This window comes from Diplotaxodon limnothrissa, linkage group LG1 (assembly GCF_057381915.1).
Source record: "Diplotaxodon limnothrissa isolate DT_005_m linkage group LG1, D_limnothrissa_male_GT1.1, whole genome shotgun sequence".
In the NCBI taxonomy this organism is placed as follows: domain Eukaryota; kingdom Metazoa; phylum Chordata; class Actinopteri; order Cichliformes; family Cichlidae; genus Diplotaxodon; species Diplotaxodon limnothrissa.
Genome location: NC_140596.1, coordinates 42484446 through 42508549, shown reverse-complemented (window position 1 = coordinate 42508549; position 24104 = coordinate 42484446). Strand labels below are relative to the sequence as shown.

At 39.0% G+C, this 24104-nt stretch overlaps 1 protein-coding gene across 1 annotated transcript; it reads left to right on the top strand.

Annotated features, from left to right (window-relative positions):
* Window positions 1-2679: 2679 nt before the first annotated feature.
* Window positions 2680-23541, top strand: fah (fumarylacetoacetate hydrolase (fumarylacetoacetase)). Its single transcript, XM_085350629.1, has 14 exons — window positions 2680-2819; window positions 3304-3414; window positions 4770-4891; window positions 7790-7839; window positions 9200-9290; window positions 10393-10490; window positions 11199-11251; window positions 11433-11532; window positions 15074-15204; window positions 17292-17367; window positions 18929-18975; window positions 20954-21055; window positions 21240-21357; window positions 22796-23541. The coding sequence occupies exons 1-14, from the start codon at window positions 2739-2741 to the stop codon at window positions 22870-22872; spliced, it is 1257 nt and encodes a 418-aa protein (XP_085206755.1). The 5' UTR covers window positions 2680-2738; the 3' UTR covers window positions 22873-23541.
* The last annotated feature ends 563 nt before the right edge of the window (window positions 23542-24104 follow it).

The following is a 24104-nucleotide window of genomic DNA, read 5'->3' as shown; positions in this document are numbered from 1 at the left end:
TCCAGAGGGGCATTAAATACTGGTTACGGCTGTGCCGGCTTTAGAGCAGCCAGACTCCCTTTGAACCAGAGTTTTTGTCCTTGTCCAAGAGTCGCTGGTGGAGCACACCTGAAGGTGTTAGTCAGCTGTGGGTTTGGTTGTTACAGAGAGAAGAGATTAGGCTTCAAAACAGCCGCTGGACTAAAGATTTTGAGCACTGGAGTGTGCAGTACTTGTTTGCTGGACTGATGTTGCTTTTGTTTTTTTCAACCTCAATCAGGATTTTTATTTGTCTTTATGCATGAAAAGAATAATAAAAATCCTGAGTGAGGTTGTCCTAATTCATGCATGAAAGGGTTGAATAACAATCATTACAATCAAACACGTCGCACATCACATGCTTTTGCTTTTAACTGTACACAGCAAAATCTCCAGTGTTAAATTAACACTGGAGATTTTGCTGTGTAGACTCTGGTTGTGCTGCTGTCCTAGTAACCTTAGACCTGACAGCAGCCTCCGACACTGTCGATCACAACATACTGTTATCCCGCCTAGAACACTGTGTCGGTTTGAAAGGTACTGTTTTAAAGTTTTTCCAGTCCTACCTGGATAACAGGAGTTTTTCTGTTCACCTCGGTGAACTGTCATCTCCCAGAGCTCCTTTAACTTGTGGTGTACCTCAGGGGTCCATTCTAGGCCCCCTGCTGTTTACTCTGTATTTGCTCCCTCTGGGCGATGTGCTGCGCAAACATAATGTGTCCTTCCACACCTTTGCTGATGACATTCAGCAAAGGTGTGGAGTCCTACCTGTGCAGGAACGATCTAGAAAGGGTGGTCCATGCTTTTATTACATCACGGCTGGACTACTGTAACTCCCTTTATGCTGGTTTAGATCGTTCCTGTCTGCATCGCCTCCAACTGGTGCAGCACCCTGCTGCTCGCATGCTGACCGGTTCCAAAAAGAGAGACCACATCACTCCGGTCCTCTGCTCTCTCCACTGGCTCCCAGTTGCTTTTAGGATTGATTTTAAAATTTTACTGCTGGTTTTTAAGGTTCTTAACGGTACTGCACCTCCTTACCTGGCAGAGCTTCTTAGCATTTACCGCCCCAGGAGATCTTTGAGGTCAGCAGACCTGATGCTTTTAGATGTTCCCAGGTACAGATACTTGTACATAAACCACTACATTGGACAATGTGTGTCAGCCCATACCTGCCTCCCACTGGTTGTTTAATGTTACTATAGATGTCAAGTCAAGTCAAGTTTATTTATAAAGCACATTTAAAAACAACCGAGGCTGACCAAAGTGCTGTACAATAAAATACAAATATAAAATACAATAAAACGCAAGTACATAAAACACCTCACTGATAAAACAATAAGTTAAAACAATAAGTTAAACCTTGCTAAAAAGCCAATGAGAAGAGGTGAGTTTTAAGAGCAGTTTTAAAAGTTCCTAGGCTTGTGGAGAGTCTGATGTGAGGAGGTAAACTGTTCCACAGTCTGGGTGCAGCCACAGCAAAAGCCCTCTCTCCCCTATCAACACTGACACAAATACAAGAAAACAGCTTTTGAATAGCTGTAACTGTGGTGACCACTATGCATGAAAGAGATACGAAATGGTGTCTCGTCAAAGCCAACCTCAGGCATGCGTTTGTCCACAGCTTATCACAGCAATCAAACCCATGTGTTTTTGTTTGTAGGGAAGTTGAACTGAATTTTTTACTACTCCTCACTTCAGTCTTTCATAAGCAAATGTACTGTATTAGTGTAAACTTCACTTTGTTTCCAATTCATCATTAAGAAAAGGCTCTCTGTTTGAGTGTGTCAATCTGTCAAACCCTTAAAAGGGAAATGTGTGAGAGTGTGTTTGTGAGAGGAAGGGGGAATTGAAAGATTTAAGCGCAGAAGTTTTGACCGCCACTGGCAAAATAATTTTGTGATTAAATTTGAAGCCCAAAATTTTTGCTTTCCTTTGGGCTGAAACTCCTGATAGACAATTCAGCAATAAATACAACAGACGAGTGAAAGTCTGTTCATGGAGAAGAAAAGTCAAAATGCACGTATGATTACACAAAACTTCAGTTTTAATGAGGGTAAGAATGGATTTGGTGTTATCTGTTATATTTTCACTCTATTAGACTATCATTGTGTGTTTCAGTATACTTTTTTTGACCCACTACATCACAGAACTACACACATCAACTTTTGGGACAAATTTTTTAAACACAAAAAGTAACTGCCTCTGTGAAGTGCCACTCGTTCAAACTCATTCATGTATCTTCCTGATGGGAAGCACAGACATCAAAGGCAAATTATGTGTTGAACTTTATTGAACTAAAAACATTTGGTAACACTTTATTTAAACTCTATAAGACTGACAGCACATTTTCTATCAGTAATACTGAAACAATAACGATGGCATCTGTCACGATCATATAAGTGTTACTTACTTACTTGTGGCTTTTTCATTCAAAGTTAACACCTGAGAGATCTTTAACATTTTCTACTAAGGTGCATGAACTTTCCCTCTCTCCATACTCCACCAAGAGATGAGGCTACAGTTTTGCTGAGTCATTTATGTGGCTGTTTTGCATTAACTTCCAGGGACCTTAGCTAGAGGTGGATACTCTAGGCAACATGTGATTGGCTGTCCAGTAGGAGGTGGGGCCTTTCTAAAGTTAAACATCTGGAAGAGCTTACTGCTCAGTCTTTTGGTTAGTCAGTAAGCTTCAGTTGAATCCAGCTGCCAAAGAGAAGATGTCCTTTATAGCAGTAGATCCAACTTCTGACTTCTCCTTCCACAACCTTCCTTATGGAATATTCTCTACACCTGACAGTGTAAGTGTAGTTTGCTTTTTACTACTATTCTAATGAAGGAATATTGCGTAACCTTTCAGTAACAGAGATGACAGCAGAGCCTCTTTTTCTCCAAGTAAAAACCTGACCCATGGGAATGTTCTGCTCACAAACACTAGTTTAGTCACACAGACAAAGAGAGTTGATTAAAATTGAATGAAAAACCTCAACCCTTCCCCCCATACATACATACATACATTCAGTGTCTATGTTTTCTTGCCTGGTATGGGTCCACTTGTCCCTTTACAAGTGGGGTTGGATGACAATGCTTCCATCTACAGGACACAATGAGAATTAAATTAATGTGAAGAGAGAACAGTGGTATTAGTAGGGAACTATTATTTGCATTAAAGGGAGCCTTTTGCCCTGATGTACATAACACTGGTGGTGGAACTGTGGTGTATGTGAAAGCATAGTAGATAATCTTTAGTCACGTGTATTTCTGTGGATGCATGTACTTCCCAAGCCCAGACATCGCATTGGTGTTGCGATTGGGGACCAGATCCTAGACCTCAGTGCAGTGAAGTCTCTGTTTAGAGGACCTGTGCTTTCCAAACATCAAGATGTCTTTGACCAGGTGAGTCTAAACATTAACCAATAACACAGGTTACCTGTTTAATCTGACATTAACTAAACAAAATTTCAGTAAATGAAATACAGTGGCTTGCAAAAGTATTCGGCCCCCTTGAACTTTCCCACATTTTGTCACATTACAGCCACAAACATGAATCAATGTTATTGGAATTGCACGTGAAAGAGCAACACAAAGTGGTGCACACGTGAGAAGTGGAACAAAATCACACATGATTCCAAACATTTGTTACAAATAAATAACTGCAAAGTGGGGTGTGCAAAGTATTGACTCAGGGCTGAATAATTACGCACACCCCACTTTGCAGTTATTTATGTGTAAAAAATGTTTGGAATCATGCATGAATTTCGTTCCACTTCTCACGTGTGCACCACTTTGTGTTGGTCTTTCACGTGCAATTCCAATAACATTGATTCATGTTTGTGGCTGTAATGTGACAAAATGTGGGAAAGTTCAAGGGGGCCGAATACTTTTGCAAGCCACTGTATTACTGCCATACTATGTCTCTTCATCATACAGTAGAATATCAATACAATCCAGCAAGTTAATTTTTTGTGTCAGTTAAAGATCAGATCGTTAATAGACAATCTTATGCCTTAAAAAAGGAAATAAAAATGAAAATAAAGATTCCAGGAATACCGCAGCTTCAGATTTTACAGATTTGGCATTCTCAGTAACATGACAGACTGCAGGTCTCGTCCTAAACATCATTTAGAAAGACAAATATGCATTCTTAAAACATAATAACCTTTCAAATGATGATGGTGTTTTTTTAAATGCTGCCGTTGGTGGCAGTTCTTAAACAAGTTAAATCATCATATTTTGTATTTACAAAGGTTGTCTTTCTATAATATTAAAACTTATTAAAATATTAAAATCTATTTGATCTGAAACATGTAAGTGGGACAAATATGACAAACAGAAAGGGGAGCAAATATTTTCTCAAAGCAATGTAAATATTTTCCTTTGTATAGAGATGAGTCAGGAAGAATCACATTCTGAACTCTGTGGATCATATATTTTAGATATCCTACATTACAGGACAGTAGAAATGTTTGAAAGTATATTCACTAATTAAGCAGCTTTCATTAGAACAAAAGGGTTGTCATTACTAGTTCTACTTTTTGATATGTTCACAGTACAACAGACAAAGCTGGAAGTGATCAAGTGGTTCCTGTGTACATTTAGTCACACAGAACCCCTACACTTGGATTGTGGTCTCGCCCACTAATGTATTGTGCATCAGCCAAAGTTTTATTTGTTTCATGTTCCATTGAAGAAATGTACCAAAAAGGCTACTTGGTGGATCATATACTAACGTTTATCTGTGTCCCTATAAGCCTACACTGAATGCATTCATGGCTCTTGGTTATGAGGCCTGGAGGGAAGCCAGAAGGACAGTGCAAATGCTGCTGTCAGCCAATGAGAGCACACTGAGAGATGATATGAGCCTTCGGAGCAGGTCAGTCTGTTTACAGGAGTGTACAGTACAAAGCATAGTCTACACTGCATCTTCATCCTCAGGCTACTGTGTTGTTTTTCTCTTAGAAAATACATATATTTTTGTGCTTTCTATTACAGCTCTGTAATGAAGTAGTAATAATAGGGTAACAAGGCAGAAACATGAACGTAATAATGTGCTGATTTCTAAGTTATTACCACTTAATTACCAAAGTAATAACCACTTAATATCCAAGTAATACAATGGTAGCAACAGTGGTTACAGTTGAGTAATATTGCACATAAATCTATGTATAAAGCAATAAATAACCTGCTTCCAACTACAAAATCCAAAACTGCCTGCTTCTATTTAATAACACATTAATACCCATGTTAATAAGCTTTTAAAACAAGCTTAAAGAATAGTGATGACCAGGAAACAACTGGCAGTTTTGGTGTAATAAGCAGCAATTTAATACCATGGCAATGATAACTGAATAAAACACGAATCAGAAAGAATCAGGAAGTCTGGAATAAACTGGAAACACATGCTAAATGCTAATAGTTAGGTTTAAAAGAATTATACATGTGAATATATTAGATTTGCTCTTTCACAGCATCTGGATGACAATACATAATATGGTAAAAGTATTTCAGGCAGGAAAGAAGGGGGAACACATGTTTAAAATGTCCAGTAAACAAAAATAAGATACCATCCATGTTTTCCCAGTTGTCCAATTCAGTGTTGTGAGGTGTGCAATCAGGACACAGATTATTTTGGGTTATTAACATTAAGATGAAATTATGTTAATTAGGGCAATAGTCAGTGTGCATCCCTTTAAATTGCCACTTCAACACTAGACACTGTTGCAAAGAGCCAGCTGCCAGTAGGTGGCAGACTGCTGCTTATCGGGAGTCTGCATTTTCTATTATAGCCCAGGATGAAGGAAAAGAATTGAGGCACCAACAGTTAACTTTAGCTGCCATTTTCCTCTGTGGCTTGCCTCACAGAACCATGCTTACATAAACCAATGGGTTTCAACAGCAGCAAACCCCACATTCTAGCTACTGCTCAGGACTGCAAGGTAGCTAAAACCTTTTTTATTTCATACATTATATTTAGGACTGTCTCTTGTAGATATTAACTTATACATCATACTATTAACTATTACTAACTATTAATACCCCTGACAGAGTAGTTAAAGGTAGGTAAGTAGCTAAAGTTAGTATGATCAAGTAAACTACCATGTTATAAAAACTTGAGTTCCTGATGAAGGCTCTTAGGGTCCTGTTGATATTGTACAGTTCGACGTATTCTAGGATCCAGGTGTGGGGCATCGAGTCATTGGCCTTCTTCTAATCAATCGAGGCAGTGCACAGGTTGGTCAGCCTGCTCTTGCAGTCTTGGACGACTGCTCTGTCTACCAGGAGCTGTTGTTTTGTGCCTCTAGTATTCTTGCCCATTCCTTTCTGTGCCCCACATCTATCTATCTATCTATCTATCTATCTATCTATCTATCTATCTATCTATCTATCTATCTATCTATCTATCTATCTATCTATCTATCTATCTATCTATCTATTATAATGTGGCTAATGGTATTTAGAATATTCGCCCAAAATTTAAGCACTCCAGTTGTAACAGTTTAGGTGAGGAAGTTGGAGATGTGGTGTACTCAGACTCCACCACCAGTGAAGTTTGTAGTGGTTATTTTCTAATGATAGAGCGAGCTACCATAGAAACTATGCCTGTTGTCAACTAGACTGAAAAATAACTTTGCTGTCTGCACGTGCCTAAATATCTTTAGGTGTCTGCAGCACCAGGAAAACTTGCCATATTCAGTGTGGCTCTAAATTTAGTGTACCCTAGGTTTAATTACTTGCTGTTTTTTATGGCTCATTAACAGCCATTTGAACAAAGCACTTTCGTTTTTTTTACGACAGATTGTTAGAAGTTTTCTGTTGTGGTCTGTTTGTTAACAGAATTAAATGCTGAGGCAAAGCAAGTAAGTGTGTCCTAATTATTGAAGAGATGGCACTGTAAAACAAAATCTCATTGTTCTCTAATTTTTGAAAAAGTTATATAAAATGATAAAATGGTCTCTTTCAATATTCATATTGATCAGTATGTGCATTATAACATCTGTAGTTAACAATATATTATAATTACAATAACAAGGATAATTTTTAAAGGGTAAATCCATTAACTTTATGCTAGAATACACGTAAAAACCTATTACACAGTCCGTATAAAAATAAACAGTAGATTGCTGTATTTTTAAACCACTGTACCCGTTTAATAAAAATATTGTGACTTTTGTTTAATGGGCGGTACAGAATATTATTGCATTAATTATGGATAAAAAGTACAAAAATGTTCACATTAAATTACATAATAAAGCCCAACTAATAAGAGTACTTTTCTGCTGTTAGAGGCCTGATAATTGTATTAGATCAGTGTTTTACCATATTAATAGGTAATGTCATTGTTTTTAATACTACTACTGCATTTATTTTTAATATACAAAGTCTGTGATTCTAGTAAATTTAAAGCTAAAACAGCTGCAGTCTAATTTAGTATCCCACACGTCACACACATTTATTGTATTTAAATTACAGAAAATTTCCACAGTTTTACGTGATGATAGATTTTGTTATTTTCAGATATTTTTCTGGTGCAAAGCTGCCAGAATATTAAGGGGGTTTTTTTTCTGGATTTTTTTGCACTCTACAAGTGTGTCTGTGTTTGTAAATGCAGTTTTGTATTGTTTAATCCCCTTTGAGCCACATATAACAAAACAAAGCAAAACGTATCTTTGCATTATTTAGTCTTCAGGAGATTTTATGTCCATAAGTGTGTGTATCCTCTTTTGAGAAAGCTTATTTTGCTAATATCCACCTCTTTCCTTTGTCTGTGCAGAGCATTTATCCATCAAAGCGCAGTCATCATGCACCTTCCTGCAAACATTGGTAAGCCTCACCTAAACTTCTCTTATCAGAGATTTTGTTGTATGAAAATGGACTTGCTTTTGTATACAGTCACAATTAAAAGTTAAAGACGACTTGAAAAATGGCAAAAAACAAACATATTTTGCATGATTATTGAAGAGATGGCATTGCAAAACAAGTTTCCAAGTAGAGCTTCAACATGCAACAAGCAGAATTGGGAGTGAGACAAAATATTTTTTGGAGCAATTTATTGAAAACAACACTTAAATTGAAACAGGCTGTTTCACAGCTGATCAAAAGTTTAGAACCACAGGCCAAACCTGTGCAAAAATGTGGCTTCATTGTCATTTTCTGTCAGGTAATCACGCTATCATGATGTTCTGATAGCAAAGGCAAAAAACGGTTGTTAAACTGCATACGTAGGGTCTCTGGCAGCGCGCCGTAGCTGCTGAGTCTGGACGCAGTGAGAGAGTCATTAGTCTCTCTTGACTGCAGCACTTTTCTAGTCTTTAAATCTTACTGACTGCCCAAAGAACTTCAGAGTACACTTATACACACTTGTATATACCATTCATTCATGAATACATTTTCTTAACCGCTTATCAAACTTCAGTTAATGTGATTTAATGTCATTGTACTTGACCTGTCTGAGTTTAATGTTGTGGTTGACGAGTTTATATAAACTTCCACTCAAAATTTCAAGGTCATGTAGAAATATCATTATTTCCAAAGAAAATGGCAGGAATGGTGCCTGCAAGCACCTTCTGCATTGTTCTGATGTCATATCTATACACACCTGTGTACAAAGCCTTTTTTGATTAATTTCACACTGTAAACGACCACGGCAGGCCCGGTGGCATAAACATGCTTTTCAACATACTTTATTAACACTCACACGGTTGCTATACATCCACACACAGCTGCAGCTAGCCCGCCACCAGCTCAACACACCAACAACCACATTGTTAACCACATCTCCAAACTTTTAAGCAGGCGAGGCGTCATTGCAGATGCCGCGCAGGTGGATCAAGCGCACCTGCAGCAGCATCGTAAACCACGCCCCACCACACACACATCAAATAATGCTGTTTCTTCTTTTACAAGGACATTGCTGGTTCTATAACAGTGGCTCAAGACACTTGCAAAATTCAGAACACATTTTTACAGCCTACTACAGCTGTGACAGAGCAAATATAACTGGGTGGAGAACCACATAGTGGACCCAGAATGCAGGCGGCAGAGAGTACAAGCAAAAATAAGCTTTTTTATACTTAATCTCGAAATGGTACACTAAATCAAGTGCCTAGGCATGCAGACCGCTCCTGCAAATGTTTGTTAAAGAAAGCATCCATCCCATTCATGAACTGTCTGTTTTTCATAGGAGACTACACGGACTTCTACTCCTCCAGAGATCATGCCACTAATGTTGGGATCATGTTCCGGGGAAAGGAGAATGCTCTGATGCCAAACTGGTACATGTGAATCCAACCAACAGTAAACACTTGATACAATGAAGAAAATGCTGACTGGGAGGCCTTAATGTGTAGTAATATTAAAAGAGATCATTTCAAATTGTCCACAAACTGTGGCCACTACAAGGTTTGCCTAATTAATTTGTACTTCAGAGCTTTGGTGTGGACTTGCAGGAATCCCCACTGAATCCCTCTGTCACAACGTGCGCTCTCAGGGGACTAATGCTAAGTATAACTGTGTGCCCCTCTGACACACTGTACTGGATAATTTCATCTCAGGCAGTGAAGGTTGCATAAAGTTACCTAACACTTCATTTTAACAGTTCATTTATAAAATGAAGCAATTTAAAAGCTCCAAAGGGCAAATGGTAAACCACAACATGTCATATATTGTATGGGGTCCCTGGTTGCTACCAAAACACCTGCCAAACTAAACGCCCATACAGTCTTTCTGAGGTTACTGCCTGAAAATGACATGGCCAAAATGAGTATTTCTGTAAACCACAGTAATCTGTGTAAATATTACAGCAGATGTGACTGTGTCAAAGTTACTAAAGCGAATTTATTTTTGGATTTTATTGCATATAAACACTTTGAAAATATGATTCAGAAGACAATTAAGTCCAGAAAACCAGCAATCAAACTATGAACGTGACCAACGATCGATGCTGCTGAACTGAAACAGAAATGCTACCGTGGGGTTTATCATCTCAAAGTCAGACATTTTGCCATTTAGCAACATATGTGATTTGAAATTTCTTAGTATTCAACATTATTTACATGCCTAAAAATGCTTGTTTTTGGAATATTTTGTGAAGAATTACCCACACGCTCGCGTACATTGAGCTTTTTTACATAATTAAATGAGTCATTATTTACTATGGTTAATATTTCATCTTCAACTATAAGTACCTTTGTCTCATTTCTGCAGGTTATGCCTTTACCCTTATCTTCTTCTTGTTGTCACTAACTGTACATTTCGAAGATAACTGGAAATGATGCAGCTTATTTGCCAGAAATCAATTTCCTATCCATTTTGCACATTGCAGACTTAAAGCAGCACAGCAGCTTGTTGTAGTGACTTGAGTTCTGTATTATGCAGGTTAAGGCTTCCTGTGGGATACCATGGCCGGGCATCATCAGTGGTTGTTTCTGGGACTCCCATCCGCCGCCCTTCAGGCCAGATGAGGCCTGATCAGAGTAAGATCCTTATAATTCAAGGATTCTTTATTGTATTCGCATCACATGTTTACATGAGGTGGAACGAAATTACGTGCACATGTTCCCTCAGCGAAAGAAACAGAATAACAAAGAAACAGAATAACAAGTACTAAGTAATAAATTAGTCTCAAGTCTTGTGAAATCAAACCATTTACATCTTAAGAGTTCATGTAAACCTTTACTCATCAAACAGGATAAGTAAAGTAAATCAATGCTAATTTAATGAATCAGCAGTGATATCTAATGCTAAGGAATTTACAGCAGCAGCAAATAGTAAAAAAGTTTTGATAAATCACTTTACACTATGTGTTCAGCAAGACGCAAAGTTAGAGACTAGTAAGTGAACTGAATTCGATCGATCTATATTACCCCGATGGACCAAATCAGAGGTAAAGCATCCAAATTACATTCATCATATAAGTGCTAAAAATCCTCAAGGCTTCCCCTGATCTAGTTTCAAGAACTTTATTTTATTTTTGTTTGTATGTTGCTTAACTAATTTGTGTTTTATTAGTAATCAGAATATCAATTAATGCATCTTTAGCGTCTAAATCCAATCATATGCTGTATATAAACCATTTACTTGTCCACACATATGACTGCGTGATGTGCTTGTGACTTTGAGCAGCTTCGGCACAGTCTCACCTCGTAGCTGACGATAACTGTTGCCTTTGTTCTTCTTTTTAGCAAAACCCCCAGTGTTTGGCCCATCTAAGAAGCTGGACATTGAACTGGAGATGGTGATTAATGTGTTTGTTTAATCTAACAGCCCAGGTGTATTTTATTTGTAATTGTATTAATTTAATTTCAACATCTGAATTAACTGAGAGAAAGATCAGAGTTTCTCTGGTCAGAATATTCAGTATTGTACTTCAGTATTTAGTTGTTTTCATATTCACAACTGCTTCTGTTTGTGATCAGGCATTCTTTGTTGGAGGAGGTAATCCGCTAGGGGAACCCATTCCTATCCAGAAAGCCCATGAACACATCTTTGGAATGGTACTCATGAATGACTGGAGTGGTAAGAGTCTCTAAACAATACACCTCACCAACATTTTCATGTTGTAAATGCTTGAAGATGGTTTTACTATGCAACAGAAATGGGAATGTTTATAGTAGATAATCTGCAGGAGAAGAAGGGGGGACTCCCAAAACGTTACTAGAGAACACATTGGTACGCCACCAACTGCAGTGCCATAGTCAAACTAAGGTTTACACAGAATCTTACATTTCACATGTGGTTGTGACGCTATTCAATAAGAACACCTATGAGACTCAAATAATTATGTTCAAATGACACATTGTATCTGGTTGTAAAAGCTAATTGTCCTTTTATATTCATAGATTGTAATTTTACATGCTATGAATGCTGCAAGCTGTTTTCATATTTTCATAGCTATAGCTACTAAAAGTGTAACTGAAAGTTTATTTCCGGTTAAAGTAAAGTGAAAAAATAAGTCATGAACTTCCACCCTCCACAACAAACCAAGTCTGCTGTTTAGTCTTATATGTATGCACTCTGTAATCCTCTGCACAACACTGGGTGAGTTACTTCTGCCCTGCCCGGCTGTGATTTGGGAGGCTATTCAGGGAGTACAGGTTGTGCCTTTTCAACACAACTACTATTGTAGCTTTGTCTTTTATTGGTACTTGGAGAGAGGCTACATGAATCCCATGTGTATCTAAAGTACAGGAGCAGATATTGCTGCTTTGTTATCCCAAGATGTTCATTGAACATAGCAACACAAGACTTTCAAAATAAAACAGGAAACATGGAGAGACATAGACATGACAACACAAGCTTGACACTATGGAACACACAGACCTAAAACACATGACGGACTAGACAAGAAACAAGACACAAAAACCAAGGAGACAGATGATAGTAACGGCTCAACTCAACTCAACTAGACCCTAATAAGAATAACACAAACCTTACACAAGAAACTCAAAAATACAGAACAAACTCAAAACCCCTGACAGGTGGGCCATGTGAAATCACAGGGCAGTGGATGCTGAGATTGACATTGCTGAGGAAGCACTTGACTAGCCTGCACAGAGTCCTCCTCTCAGCTTGATAGAACACCTTTATGATGAATCAGAGCGGAGATTGTAAGCCAGGCCTTCTCGTGTCTGAGTGTCAGAGAGATACAAGCCGTAGGAAAAAGAAAAAAAGCTAAATGTACAAAACCTTTGAATTTAACTTTACTCTTAAAATATCCAGTAAGTAGGGAGTTGTCTTTAGGGAACATATTCTCTGGACTTTTGATATTTCAAGCACATCCTGTCTTACTAGTGAACTCTTCACTTTAGTCCCCAGCTTTTCCTCCTAACAGTACAGTGGTAAGAGGTTTTTCAGCCTGTGACATTTCTGCTGAATATGCAGCTTGAAGGTGAACTGATGTCACTTTTACTTTATACACGACTGCTGATGCCCTCAGGACATCAGGCTGCAGACTTCACCACAGACTTTCTATGAATATTTGCCATGTAAACTTTCTCCCATAGAACTGCACAATAAGCTAAATGCAATGCTTTCTTCTTGTTTATAAAGTATTTTTTTTCAGTGGAGAAAGCTCAGGCAATGAAATGTATCTGTGTGCAAGAACAGAAAAAGATTCTGAAAGAAGACTGGCATTAAAACTATAGCCAGCACGAAACAAACATTTCAAAATGGACCCATACATTCTTTGAACATCAAAGAATAAGTAACCCAGAAAGAAAAAGAAAGTGCTTTCATTCACACACATTTTTAATCTGATAGATGCATCAGAGAACAAATTGAGGTTAGTATCTTGCCACAGGATATTTGCTATGCAGACTGGAGCAGCCAGGCATCAAACCACCAACCTTTCAGTTAGCGGAGCTGCTCTGACTCCTGAGCTACAGTCACCCCCAAAGCAGAGAGTTACTCTTCGTAAGTAACAGTCCTGTTACACTGCCACAGCTCCATTTGAGTCATTGTTTGTGAAAATATATACTTACACAAACTGTTGTATAATATACTTAAACAACATCCACTGTCTAATTATGAACTGCAGCTAGATTTCATGAGAGGAACCAGCTTCATTAAAACTAAACCTGTAGGCGGCCATGCTGGTACCTCAGTAGCTAATGCAACTTTGAACCAATCTAGACGATTTAATTAGACGGTCTCCACTGCAGCTTTAAATTGTAGAAAATGTTTTCTTAATTTAATTAAAAATATATTTTTCTAATCACTGATTTGTTAAAGATGTAATTTTAAACATTAAAATGTTGTGAGATCAAAAGAAATCAGTTTCTAAATGAAGTGGAATCTGAGGAACAGTGAATATGAAACTTTGGATTACAACAATGAATTATGGTACCAGGTATGAACTGGATATACTAACCTTTCAAGATCAAGATTAAATTTAACTTGTCAACAGTTTGTTTTAGTACATATAAAACATTACTTAGACTAAACATGTGCTTGTGCGTGTATTTTAGAAATGTCCCTTGGAAAATTGATTCATTAATAAATAGAATGGATGAATTGTCCCTTACTACCAATTCTCATGGCAAAACATGAAAAGGCCGTGACAAGGCAATGCATTTGTTCGTGTTCACTGACATAAATACACAAATCATTACACTCTGCATGATTTTGAAACAAAGATATTTAATCTGGACGTATACTTGTCACGGTCTGGCTGGGGCAGACCGTATGTGTTGCAGAGGAGGACTCAAACGCAGACCAAAACGTAGTGTGGATAAACAAAACAAGCCGTTTATTGAGGCTAGCAATGAGGGTAAAAATAATCGGGCAACGGTGAAAACTAAACAATAACCTAAACTGGGTGAACTAATAACAAACCATGAAAAAGCTTAACCATAGTGAACTGACATGGGTACCTGGGGATGAGACATGGATGAGCAGACGACCTGACAACAAATGACTGAAAGCACACGGACTAAATACACACAGGAGGAGGATGAGGGAAGTGGGAACACATGGGGAAACAGCTGGCACACATGAACATAATGACGTCACAGTGGGAGAGTAAGACTGAACACGATGAACACAGAAACACCAGACCTCTTCACAATAAAACAGGAAACATAATGAGACATAGACATGACAACCCGAACTTGACAACGTAAGACACAGACATGAAACGCATGAAGAGCAGGGGAGATTTAACATAGTTGGAAACACGAGGGGGAAATAATAAGAACTAGAAACACCTAGGCATGATAACAAATGAACTTAGGAAACCTGAAGGGCTTACATAAACTAAAACTCAAAACGCTGGGTCAACAGACCCAGGATCATGACAATACTATGTGCGACCAACGTATAGACTATCTCAGTATACACTTGTCAATGTGGCAACGAAGAACACAAAGTTTTATGAATGGACAACCATATTTGAACTCTTGTATTAACCGATAATTATGCACTTTGGAAATTTGTGTCCTGGAATACAACTTATTAAATTAAAGGTTTGCCACAAGAGTGGATTGAATAATCTGCAAAGTAATTTGGAAAGAAAAAAGAATAACCTTCCTAATTTTCTCTCACTTGTGTTTATTCTCAGCTAGGGACATCCAGGCCTGGGAGTATGTTCCATTGGGACCTTTCCTGGGGAAGAATTTTGGGACAACTATTTCACCTTGGGTCGTCCCCATGGAGGCACTGTTACCCTTTGCTGAGCCTAACCCCATTCAGGTGAACATAAGGTTCTCAATTAACAACAACAAAGATAAGCGGCATGTAGTACATTGCTCAAAAATAATTAAGGAGCACATTTGAATCAGACTATAGCATCGAGTCAAAAGATGAACTCAGCTTGGGCGTCTATTGTCTTATGCAGTCTGGGAGTTAACTGAATGGATGGGGCTTCCTCATGCTCTGTGTGGCTTGGTGGTGCTGCTGCTGTGGGCCTCAGTCTGGATGGGCCCAGGCACCCACTGTCCTTGGTGGATATCAGGGAATGGCTCACACATGGGGGTCGGGGGGTGAGCTGACTCCAGGAAGGGGCTTCCTTTCTTCACACACCCCGTTCTCTGTTTGCCATCTGGGGTGGAGGGTTGGGAGGAGAAGCTGGTCTGAGTCTGGGCTGGTGGGCTTCCCTGCTGTTGCAGGACCCGGGGTGGTTTTCTTTTCTCCACCCCAGCGTAAAGGGAACCATGTCCATGGTCTGGGATTGCTCCTCTGGGGGTGCTTGTGCCTGGAATATAGAGTATGTAGAGGGGAGTGTGAGCGTGTGTACTACATTTATTTCTGTGTGTGTCCATGTTGGGCAAGTGCTGAGTATTTGTATATGTGTGCATGAGGGTGGGAACGGATCTTTGTGTCTGTGTGTGCCTGTTCATCTATATCTAGGTGTTAGGTCAGGTCTCAGATTCCACCTCTCTCAGAACATCTCAGGCCCCTCCCACCACACACCCTCCCAGTGGCTGGTGCCCCCAGCTGCCGGTGCATTGGTGGTTATGCTTGGGTGAGTACTGGCTCACTCCTGGTGGCATAGCCGGCTGCCAGTGGAGCCTCTGGGCCCGTCGCCCTGTGGCTTCTGTACAGTGGCTGCTGGGTGACCTCTTTCTAGGACACTTCTCAGGTCTTTTCTGAGTGGGTGGTGTGATTGCCCCTGCGGTGGTCCTCATGCTCTGGGCGGCCTCCAGATGTCCGGGGCCCGGATCTCCTCCATGCCTGCTTCTTGGGGGGCGGGGCTATGACTTCCCACACCCACTTTTTGACACAGGTGTACACACATGTGTTCATACAGGTGTAGAAACATGTACTCAACATTCAGTATTTATTATTTACTGTTACTTGTGCTTATGTTGGTTGTTGCTGTGGTTTCCCTGCTGTGTTGTTTTCTTGTTGGTTGTTTTTTTCCAGCAGGTGGTCAAGTAGATTTTCAGTGTCCTTTCTCTCTACCCGTCTTCTCCTTTATTTTTGTCCCCTCTCATTCGTTTAACTCTCTTCCCAACTTCACTTTCCTTCTTCTTAATCTTCTTTCTAGTAATAACTTAAAGTAAAGAAAAATCTAATCAAGTGGACCAGTCAATCAAGACCAGTTTAGCAAATACGTAATGGTCCACTAGGGAAAATAAATCGATTCGGCATTTTTCTTGGCCTTCAGACAATAATTCTGATGGCTACAGTACTGGACAGGACAGGCAAAAAAAACAAACAAATTAAAATAATGCTGGACAAGGCGGTAAAGGTCCTTAACCCATCAGCAGAACAGGAGCTTGAACTCTAGAACAGTGGAGACGTGTCTCTGAAGTAATGAATCGTGCTTCTGTCACTCTGATAGAGGAGTCTGGGTTTGGTTGTTGCCACAAGAGTGGTACTTCACTGCCATTGTGCCAAGTGTCATTTTCTTAAAGGAGGGAGGATTATGGTGGGTTTTTTCAGGAGCTGGGATCAGCCCCTTACTTCCAGTGAAAGGAACTCTTAATGCTTCAGCATTCCAAGTCATTCATGTTCAGTTTCATTCAGTTTCATGTTCCCAACTTGATCCCTTCCTACATGACTGTGCACCAGTGCACAAATCAAGGTCCATAACGATGGGATTGACTGGTGAGATTGACAAGGAAGAACTTGACCTGCACCGAGTCCTCATCTCAACCTGACTGAACACCTTTGCGATGAATTAGAGCAAAGACCACAAGCCAGACCGTCCCATCTGACATCACCTCACAACCTTTTTCTTCCATCATTCTAACCTGTGAAATGAAAATGTGTTCTTTTTCATCTCTTTTTGCTCACTGTTCTTTTTCAGCTTTGTATTTTGTGTCTTCCAACAGGATCCAGAACCCCTCCCATACCTACAACACCATGATGCGTATACTTTCAATATTAATCTGTTTGTTTCACTAAAAGGTACCATCCACAAACTATCATGATATCAATTGTACATATACTCATGGTCAAGTTCTCTCATGAGGAGTAGCACTGTCCCTGCCAGTGTTAAGTAATATATAGTAATAGAGTTTCTGTGATGTTTCAATATGCAGGCAGCATCCTAATGCAGCTGGTTAAGTGAGTCTCATTCAACCTTCTACATACTGTTGGGTAGATACTTTAATGAATGCTCATACCCTAATGACTGGGTAGCATTAGCACTTAATAGACAACAATCTTCTGCTGTTTGGTTTGGGAATAAAATATTCAAAGAAATACAAATTTTTCTCGTAGTTTGATCAGATTTTTTTTTTTTTCCTTTTTTTTTCTTTTTTTTTCTTTTTTTCTTTTTTTTTTTTTTGCCTGTCCCGTTTGGCTCTTTTGCATCAGAATTGTTGTCTAAAGGCAAAGAAAGATGCCCAACGGATTTACTTTACCAAACTGACCATCCCAGCCTTGCCGTAATGGTCCATTTGATTCATCTTTTATTGTTTATTTTATTTTCACTTACTGAATACGGGACAGACTTGACTGGGGGAAAGAAGGGGAGAAAGAAAGAGGGAAAGAGAAACAGCTAAGAAGAGGGACGGGGGAGAAGGGCAAAAGACAAAAACCAACAGAACGGGCAGAGAAAAAAAAATGCATATATCAATCACCTGGATCACCTGCTGAGAAAGAAAAAAGAAAGCAAGCAGAAGAGAACAAGAGTAATAGAATAAACAACATCACAATGATATATGGGAATATGACAGTAAATACTAAATGTTAAACATTATTGTGCAGCACATAAGATCAACAGAACACAGTGTGCTTTGAGGTAGGAGCCAAAAAGGGTGATCAGATTTTTTTCAAAGAATGAGAATTTTCTGGCCTTAAAAGTTTAAGATTGGGTTGACCCCATTGGATTTTCTGGTGTAAAGCATTATTTCTGTATTTACTGTAAACTGGTGGTTGCCTGAAAACCAAATCTCCAAATGAAATAAAAATAAAAATTAGAAACTACAAGACTACAATAACTTTGATCCTAGATTATTATTATTATTTTTGTTTCATTTGGAGGTTTTGTTTTCCCTTCAGTTTAGCTTCAGTTCGTTGCCAGAGTAAGTTTATTCTTTTCAGTTTAGCTTTTAGTCTTTTTAGTCAAAATATTTTATTTTAGTTTGCTTTTTAAAAGTGTCAGTGCTACTCTGCTATTATAACATAAAGGAAGTTGCACTTTTGTTGACTCACAGACACACTGACGGTCCAGGTCAGGCAACAAACACAACTGACCAAACTGTCACAACCCTAAAACAAGCTCATTTATTATATACTTTCATTTGAACTTAGTTATTTTAAAAGTACACAATGCTGCTTTAATTTCTTTTATTAATTTTTTTTAAGGATAGTTCTTATTTCTACTAAATAGAAGAAGATGGATGCGATTTTATTTCAGTTAACCATTTGCCCACATTTTTAGTTTAGTTTTAGTTCACTATAATAATGCTCTTGGTTAGGAGAGTAACATGTTTTGAAATGAATATCTGTTCTGTTGTTAAAGGCAAAGGCATGGCTGAAGCTGTGAACATCTGCAGATCCAACTTTAAGGTAAGATTCATGGTTGCAGAGCCAGAACCACTATATTACATGTTTTTAAACAAACAAACCGTATTATATAAAATACGATTAAAGAGGACTTGACATGTTGCTGTCTCAGCTATGCCTGTTTTGCCAGCATTTTATGGTTGCTTCATTCTTAAATGATTATATTTTATTATATTCTTTGGCTGCACCACTAAAGAAAAACAGCATGTATAAACAAAAGTAGTAAGCCATCTACACATTATATATGCAACAGATGCTCAGTCATGGAGATCCATGCTGTGAAGCTCTCAGCACACGGTTTTTGTGCTGATGTTAATGCCAGAGGGATTTTGAAGTTATCGAGTCATTTAAAGCCTTGGCTCTCAGCAATCCTTTGATTTAACTTGACATGGATTGCTCCGGTTTTTTGAGTTGCTGCAGCAAAGAAACAACATAAAATTGGCCATGGAATAAGGGAAGTCTAAGGAGCCTGGTAAGAAAAGCGTCTGGACTACTTCAAGTTTCCCTCAAGACGTTTCACCTCTCATCTGAGGGGGTCCATGTCTCTCTTGGGGGGACACTCCCATAGGGCTTAAAAGCTGTGACTCTGCACCAGTTGTTCTTAGAGCTGAAGAAGCTTCTCGGATGAAAGTGAAACGTCTTCAAGGAAACTTAAAGACGTTCAGACGCTTTTCTTACCAAGCTTCTTAGACTACAATGACCGGGAGAACCTGGAGAACCTTACCAGACATGGAATAAGGGAAGCATTTTTATGAACTGATTTGAAATCCTGTTACAGCACCACACTCAAAGTCAGTGAGTTCTTTAGAAAGACCGATTCTCTTGTAAATGTTTGTGTTATGTAAAATGTGTTCTGACATTTTTATCTATTTAGTGTAGCTGTAGCAATTTTGACATTGTTGACTTCTTCATTTCTCTCAGCTGGTCAGAAGACTGCAAAAGGAAGGATTGGCCTTTATTCGTTAGGAGAATGGAGAATCAGTATAAAGTTTCAGTTGCTCTCTTTTAGAATAGAATAGAATAGAATAGAATAGAATAGAATAGAATAGCCCTTTATTGCCAATGTACATCTACAACAAAATTATGGGTGCTCGATGCTAACTGTGTAGGAATAAAAGGTAAATAGAAAAACAGCAGGAATAAATAACAAACAGGTGAAATATATACAGTCAACAGGAATATATACAAAACAAGAGAAAGGCACCCACTGGAGAACCATGTGCTTGGAAGTAGTGCAAAGGATTTGCTCTGAGTATAGAGTCCATATTTGTGTGGCACATGTAACATGTTGTTGGAATTTGGTACAGAGCACAGATTTAAACATGACTTCTGAAAGCAAGATTATGGACACTCTCCGGGCGCTCTCTCTGCTGTTTGATGCAGCTGCCGTTAGCTTGTGAGGTAAATTAAAGGGCCTGCACTTATTTGACATGTGAGTAGTGACTGTCCACAATCCTATTGTTACGGCACCAGTCCTGAAGCACATAAGCACAGAGCACCCCCCCCCCCCCCCCCCCCCTTCCTTTGTTGCGGTCCTGGCAGTGTAATGTCTGACCGGTAACTCCGCTGAGGGATCAGGGATGTTTGTGAGGGAGCTGTCATTAATGAGGAGGATGAGGATGGATGGAGGGGTTTGTGTTGTTATTTTGACAGCTGGATATGATAATCAGTTCTCCATCCCCACTTTTGTTTCCTCTCCCTCGGCTGTCTGTTTCTGACAATGTACCACAGAGCGCTGGGTGGTCTCACAATCTCAGGTGGGATAATGTCGGTCGAATCTGAAGTAAAGGCCAGGTTCAGGCTGAGGCTGATGTCTGACGACTGAAAGTGACAGTGTGTTGCAGGAAGCTGCAGTAAAAAGGCATAAAAAAGACAAAATAAAGTGCACAGTAGAAAAGCGTGCTGTGCCGCTGCGTACCATGACTGTCCCCGTCTTGAATTCACTAATGTTTTATTTTTATTTCTGTCTCTCTGACTCAAGTACATGTACTGGACCATGAAGCAGCAGCTTGCCCATCACACGGTCAATGGTTGCAATGTCAAACCAGGAGACCTGCTCGCTTCAGGCACCATCAGTGGACCTGTGAGTGTCCACATGCACAGTATGCTTAGGACTCGATGACTGTAATGTGTACCTTTTTGTCTGTCAGTTCTCAGTTTGTAAGCTAGATTATATAACATCACTCATTAGCAAATTCTCTTGTGGGCTTTTCACACTGTTGTTGCTTTTCCATTGTCCTTATTGCAACTGGTTTGTTTCATGGCAGGATCCAGAGAGCTTTGGGTCCATGCTTGAGCTGTCGTGGAATGGCTCTAAGAACATTGACCTGGGAGGAGAAGGAACTAGAACCTTCTTGAATGATGGAGATGAAGTCACTATATCAGGTTGGTCTGTTTAAAACGTATGCTTTCCACTTCATATCATTTGGATTTATGTGACAATATTTTTAGAAGTAGCAATAACATTTTTGCATCTTTACATAATGCCAACATGGACATAAAGATAAGGTTAACTACAATAGACAAAACATAAGGATTGAAGAATTAGAACATAACTGCATGCTGGTACACTCTCGTGTGCTTCAGGCATTTCCAGATAAACTCTTATCTTAATTTTGCAGCTGAAGTTTGGACTTGTTGAACTTGAAAATTTAATCTGGCTGACATTATGAAAGGAATCTGTTCAGTTTCAAAGTGTATTTCAATATTTTATTATTGTTGTTAAAAACAAATAGTTAAATAATAACAATAATACATAAACAAATGTAGCTGTTCGAGATAACGATATCGGCTCGGATGATGATATGAAAACATCCATCGTTTCATATCACGCTACCGTTTGTTTCTGTCATGGTGCTGGGTCGTTGACCCAGCGTTTTGTGTTTTGTGATTATTTTCCTCTGTTCTAGTTATTCTGTGTCCTCCCCCCTTGTGTCCGGTTCGGGTTCTAGATTTCCTGTTTTGTTCTGAAAGTCTGTGTCTGTTGTCATTGTGTTCAGCTTGTCTCCTCCGGTCCTCATGTGTATTAGGTTCAGCTGTTCTTCCCTCCTGTGTGTGATTACCTGATTACCTTGTGTGTGTATATTTAGTGGGTGTCGGTCTGTGTTCATTGTCGGCTCGTCTGCGTTCTATGGTGTTCCTGTCTCTGCGTCTCTCTGCCCCGCACGCCTTTTGTATGGTCTCAGGTTTGTCATTTAGTTCTCCCAGTTTAGGTTTCTTCAGTTGTTCTGTCATACCTCTCTGCCTGTTTCTGCCACTACCACTTGTGAATAAACATCACTCGTACCATCAGTCACTGCTGCATTTTGGGTCCTCCATTTCCTCCACACCACACGGCTCACCCCGCCAGCCGTGACAGTTTCGTGGTGTTGCAAATAAACAATTTACAGCAATATTTTATCAGCGTTGTGATGGTCACTGTAGTGGCTCTATTAATTTCTTAAAGTTCTCGCTTTTTTTTTTTAGATATAAGCGGCCTTTACTACTTATATCAGAAAATGTATAGTTTCATGCATGGGTCAAAAGACTCAACACCCAGCTGAAAACATTTCATGCAAGTCGAGATTCACAGAATTGGCAGAAAATCTAAAATTTTTCTGATATATATCGTTGTCAGGACAATAAATGTCTTATATCGGGATATGAGATTTTGGTCATATCGCACAGCCCTAAACAAATGTATGACTACAAACAGATGGCTCACTAAAGTAGAGAAAGTTTTACTTTTATATTGCCTGTCAGAAATTCAGCTTTCGAGCTTACACAGTATTACACAGCATCATGACACTGGTCATATACGTGTCCAATGGCTTCCTCTGTTTAGGTTACTGTGAAGGAGATGGCTACAGGGTGGGCTTTGGGACGTGCCAGGGAACAATCCTTCCAGCTTTGCTGCTCTAAAACAGATGTCTACTCACACAAGTATTTCACTTGGCTTTGATGACAACAATGGAAAACTGCAACATGGACCTTCCCCCTCACTCTCCTCTTCTCTTTAAAGGGGCGCTATGGGCTTTAGTAAAGAATGAATGCAGATTTCTCTCAATGTGATCTCTGACCTTGTTACTGATCTATAATGAAATAACCATCCAGCAGAGAGATTGTCCTGTATCATATCACAATGTTACTGCTGTACCAGGATCAGTGTTACTGATGTTTTGTATCCCCTCTATGACGAAATCATCCATTTTAAATTTGGTTCTGTTATTGTCTTGTTTTCATGCGGACTTACTCAGCCACCTCAGGAACACAGCTGCATTCAGAATTATCCAACTGGAGCTCTTCCACTTCCATAGAAGTTGATCTGAGATGAATATATTATCTCTCTGTCACCTTACAGAGCAGCAGCTTAAAATTGGTTAAATGTAAATGTTCAGGTCATTCTGATTTTTCAGGACTTGTAAACATTTTGACCTTATTATCTGAAACTCCAGTGGAACAGGATATGCATATGACCAAAAATAGGAAAAAGATGAATTGGTAAACTTGAATACAGGGTAAAGATGATGCAAGAATGAATGCTTCCAAAAATCTGACAATCATTTCTGAAAAGCTGAATAAAAAATGAATAAAAAAAAGCTGTCTGGAGGTGGTGATTCTGTATTTGCTTCAGTGTGCAGTGAAGAAGAAACAGCGTCATGACACACTGTCTCATTATTGCTAAACAGTAATTGATTTTGTAAGCAAGGTTTCAGGTAATATAAGAATATCAGAATCAGATGTGTTCACCCAAAGTTACACTGAATCCAGGTTAGGAAGAAGACTTCTGACATTTAAATAAATAATACCTTTAACATCACAAGGAGTACTCAAACATTTGTAATCTGGACCAGGATTGGGTGTACATTTCTAGATAAAAGTAGGAAAAGAGCAATGAAGCATTTTCTTTTCACAGATTTTTGTAGATTTCTTCTGGGACCCCAACTCTTTGAGAGGTGAGAGTATGAGGAAATAAACCAGTCAGAAATAAACAAAACAGATGAAATGAGATCTCCCCTGATGATCATATTTGAAAAGCTTCTAAAAGATTTAAAATCCCACTTTTCAATTCAATTCAATTTTATTTGTATAGTGCCAAGTCACAAAAACAGTCGCCTCAAGGTGCTTTATATTGTACAGTAGATCGTACAATA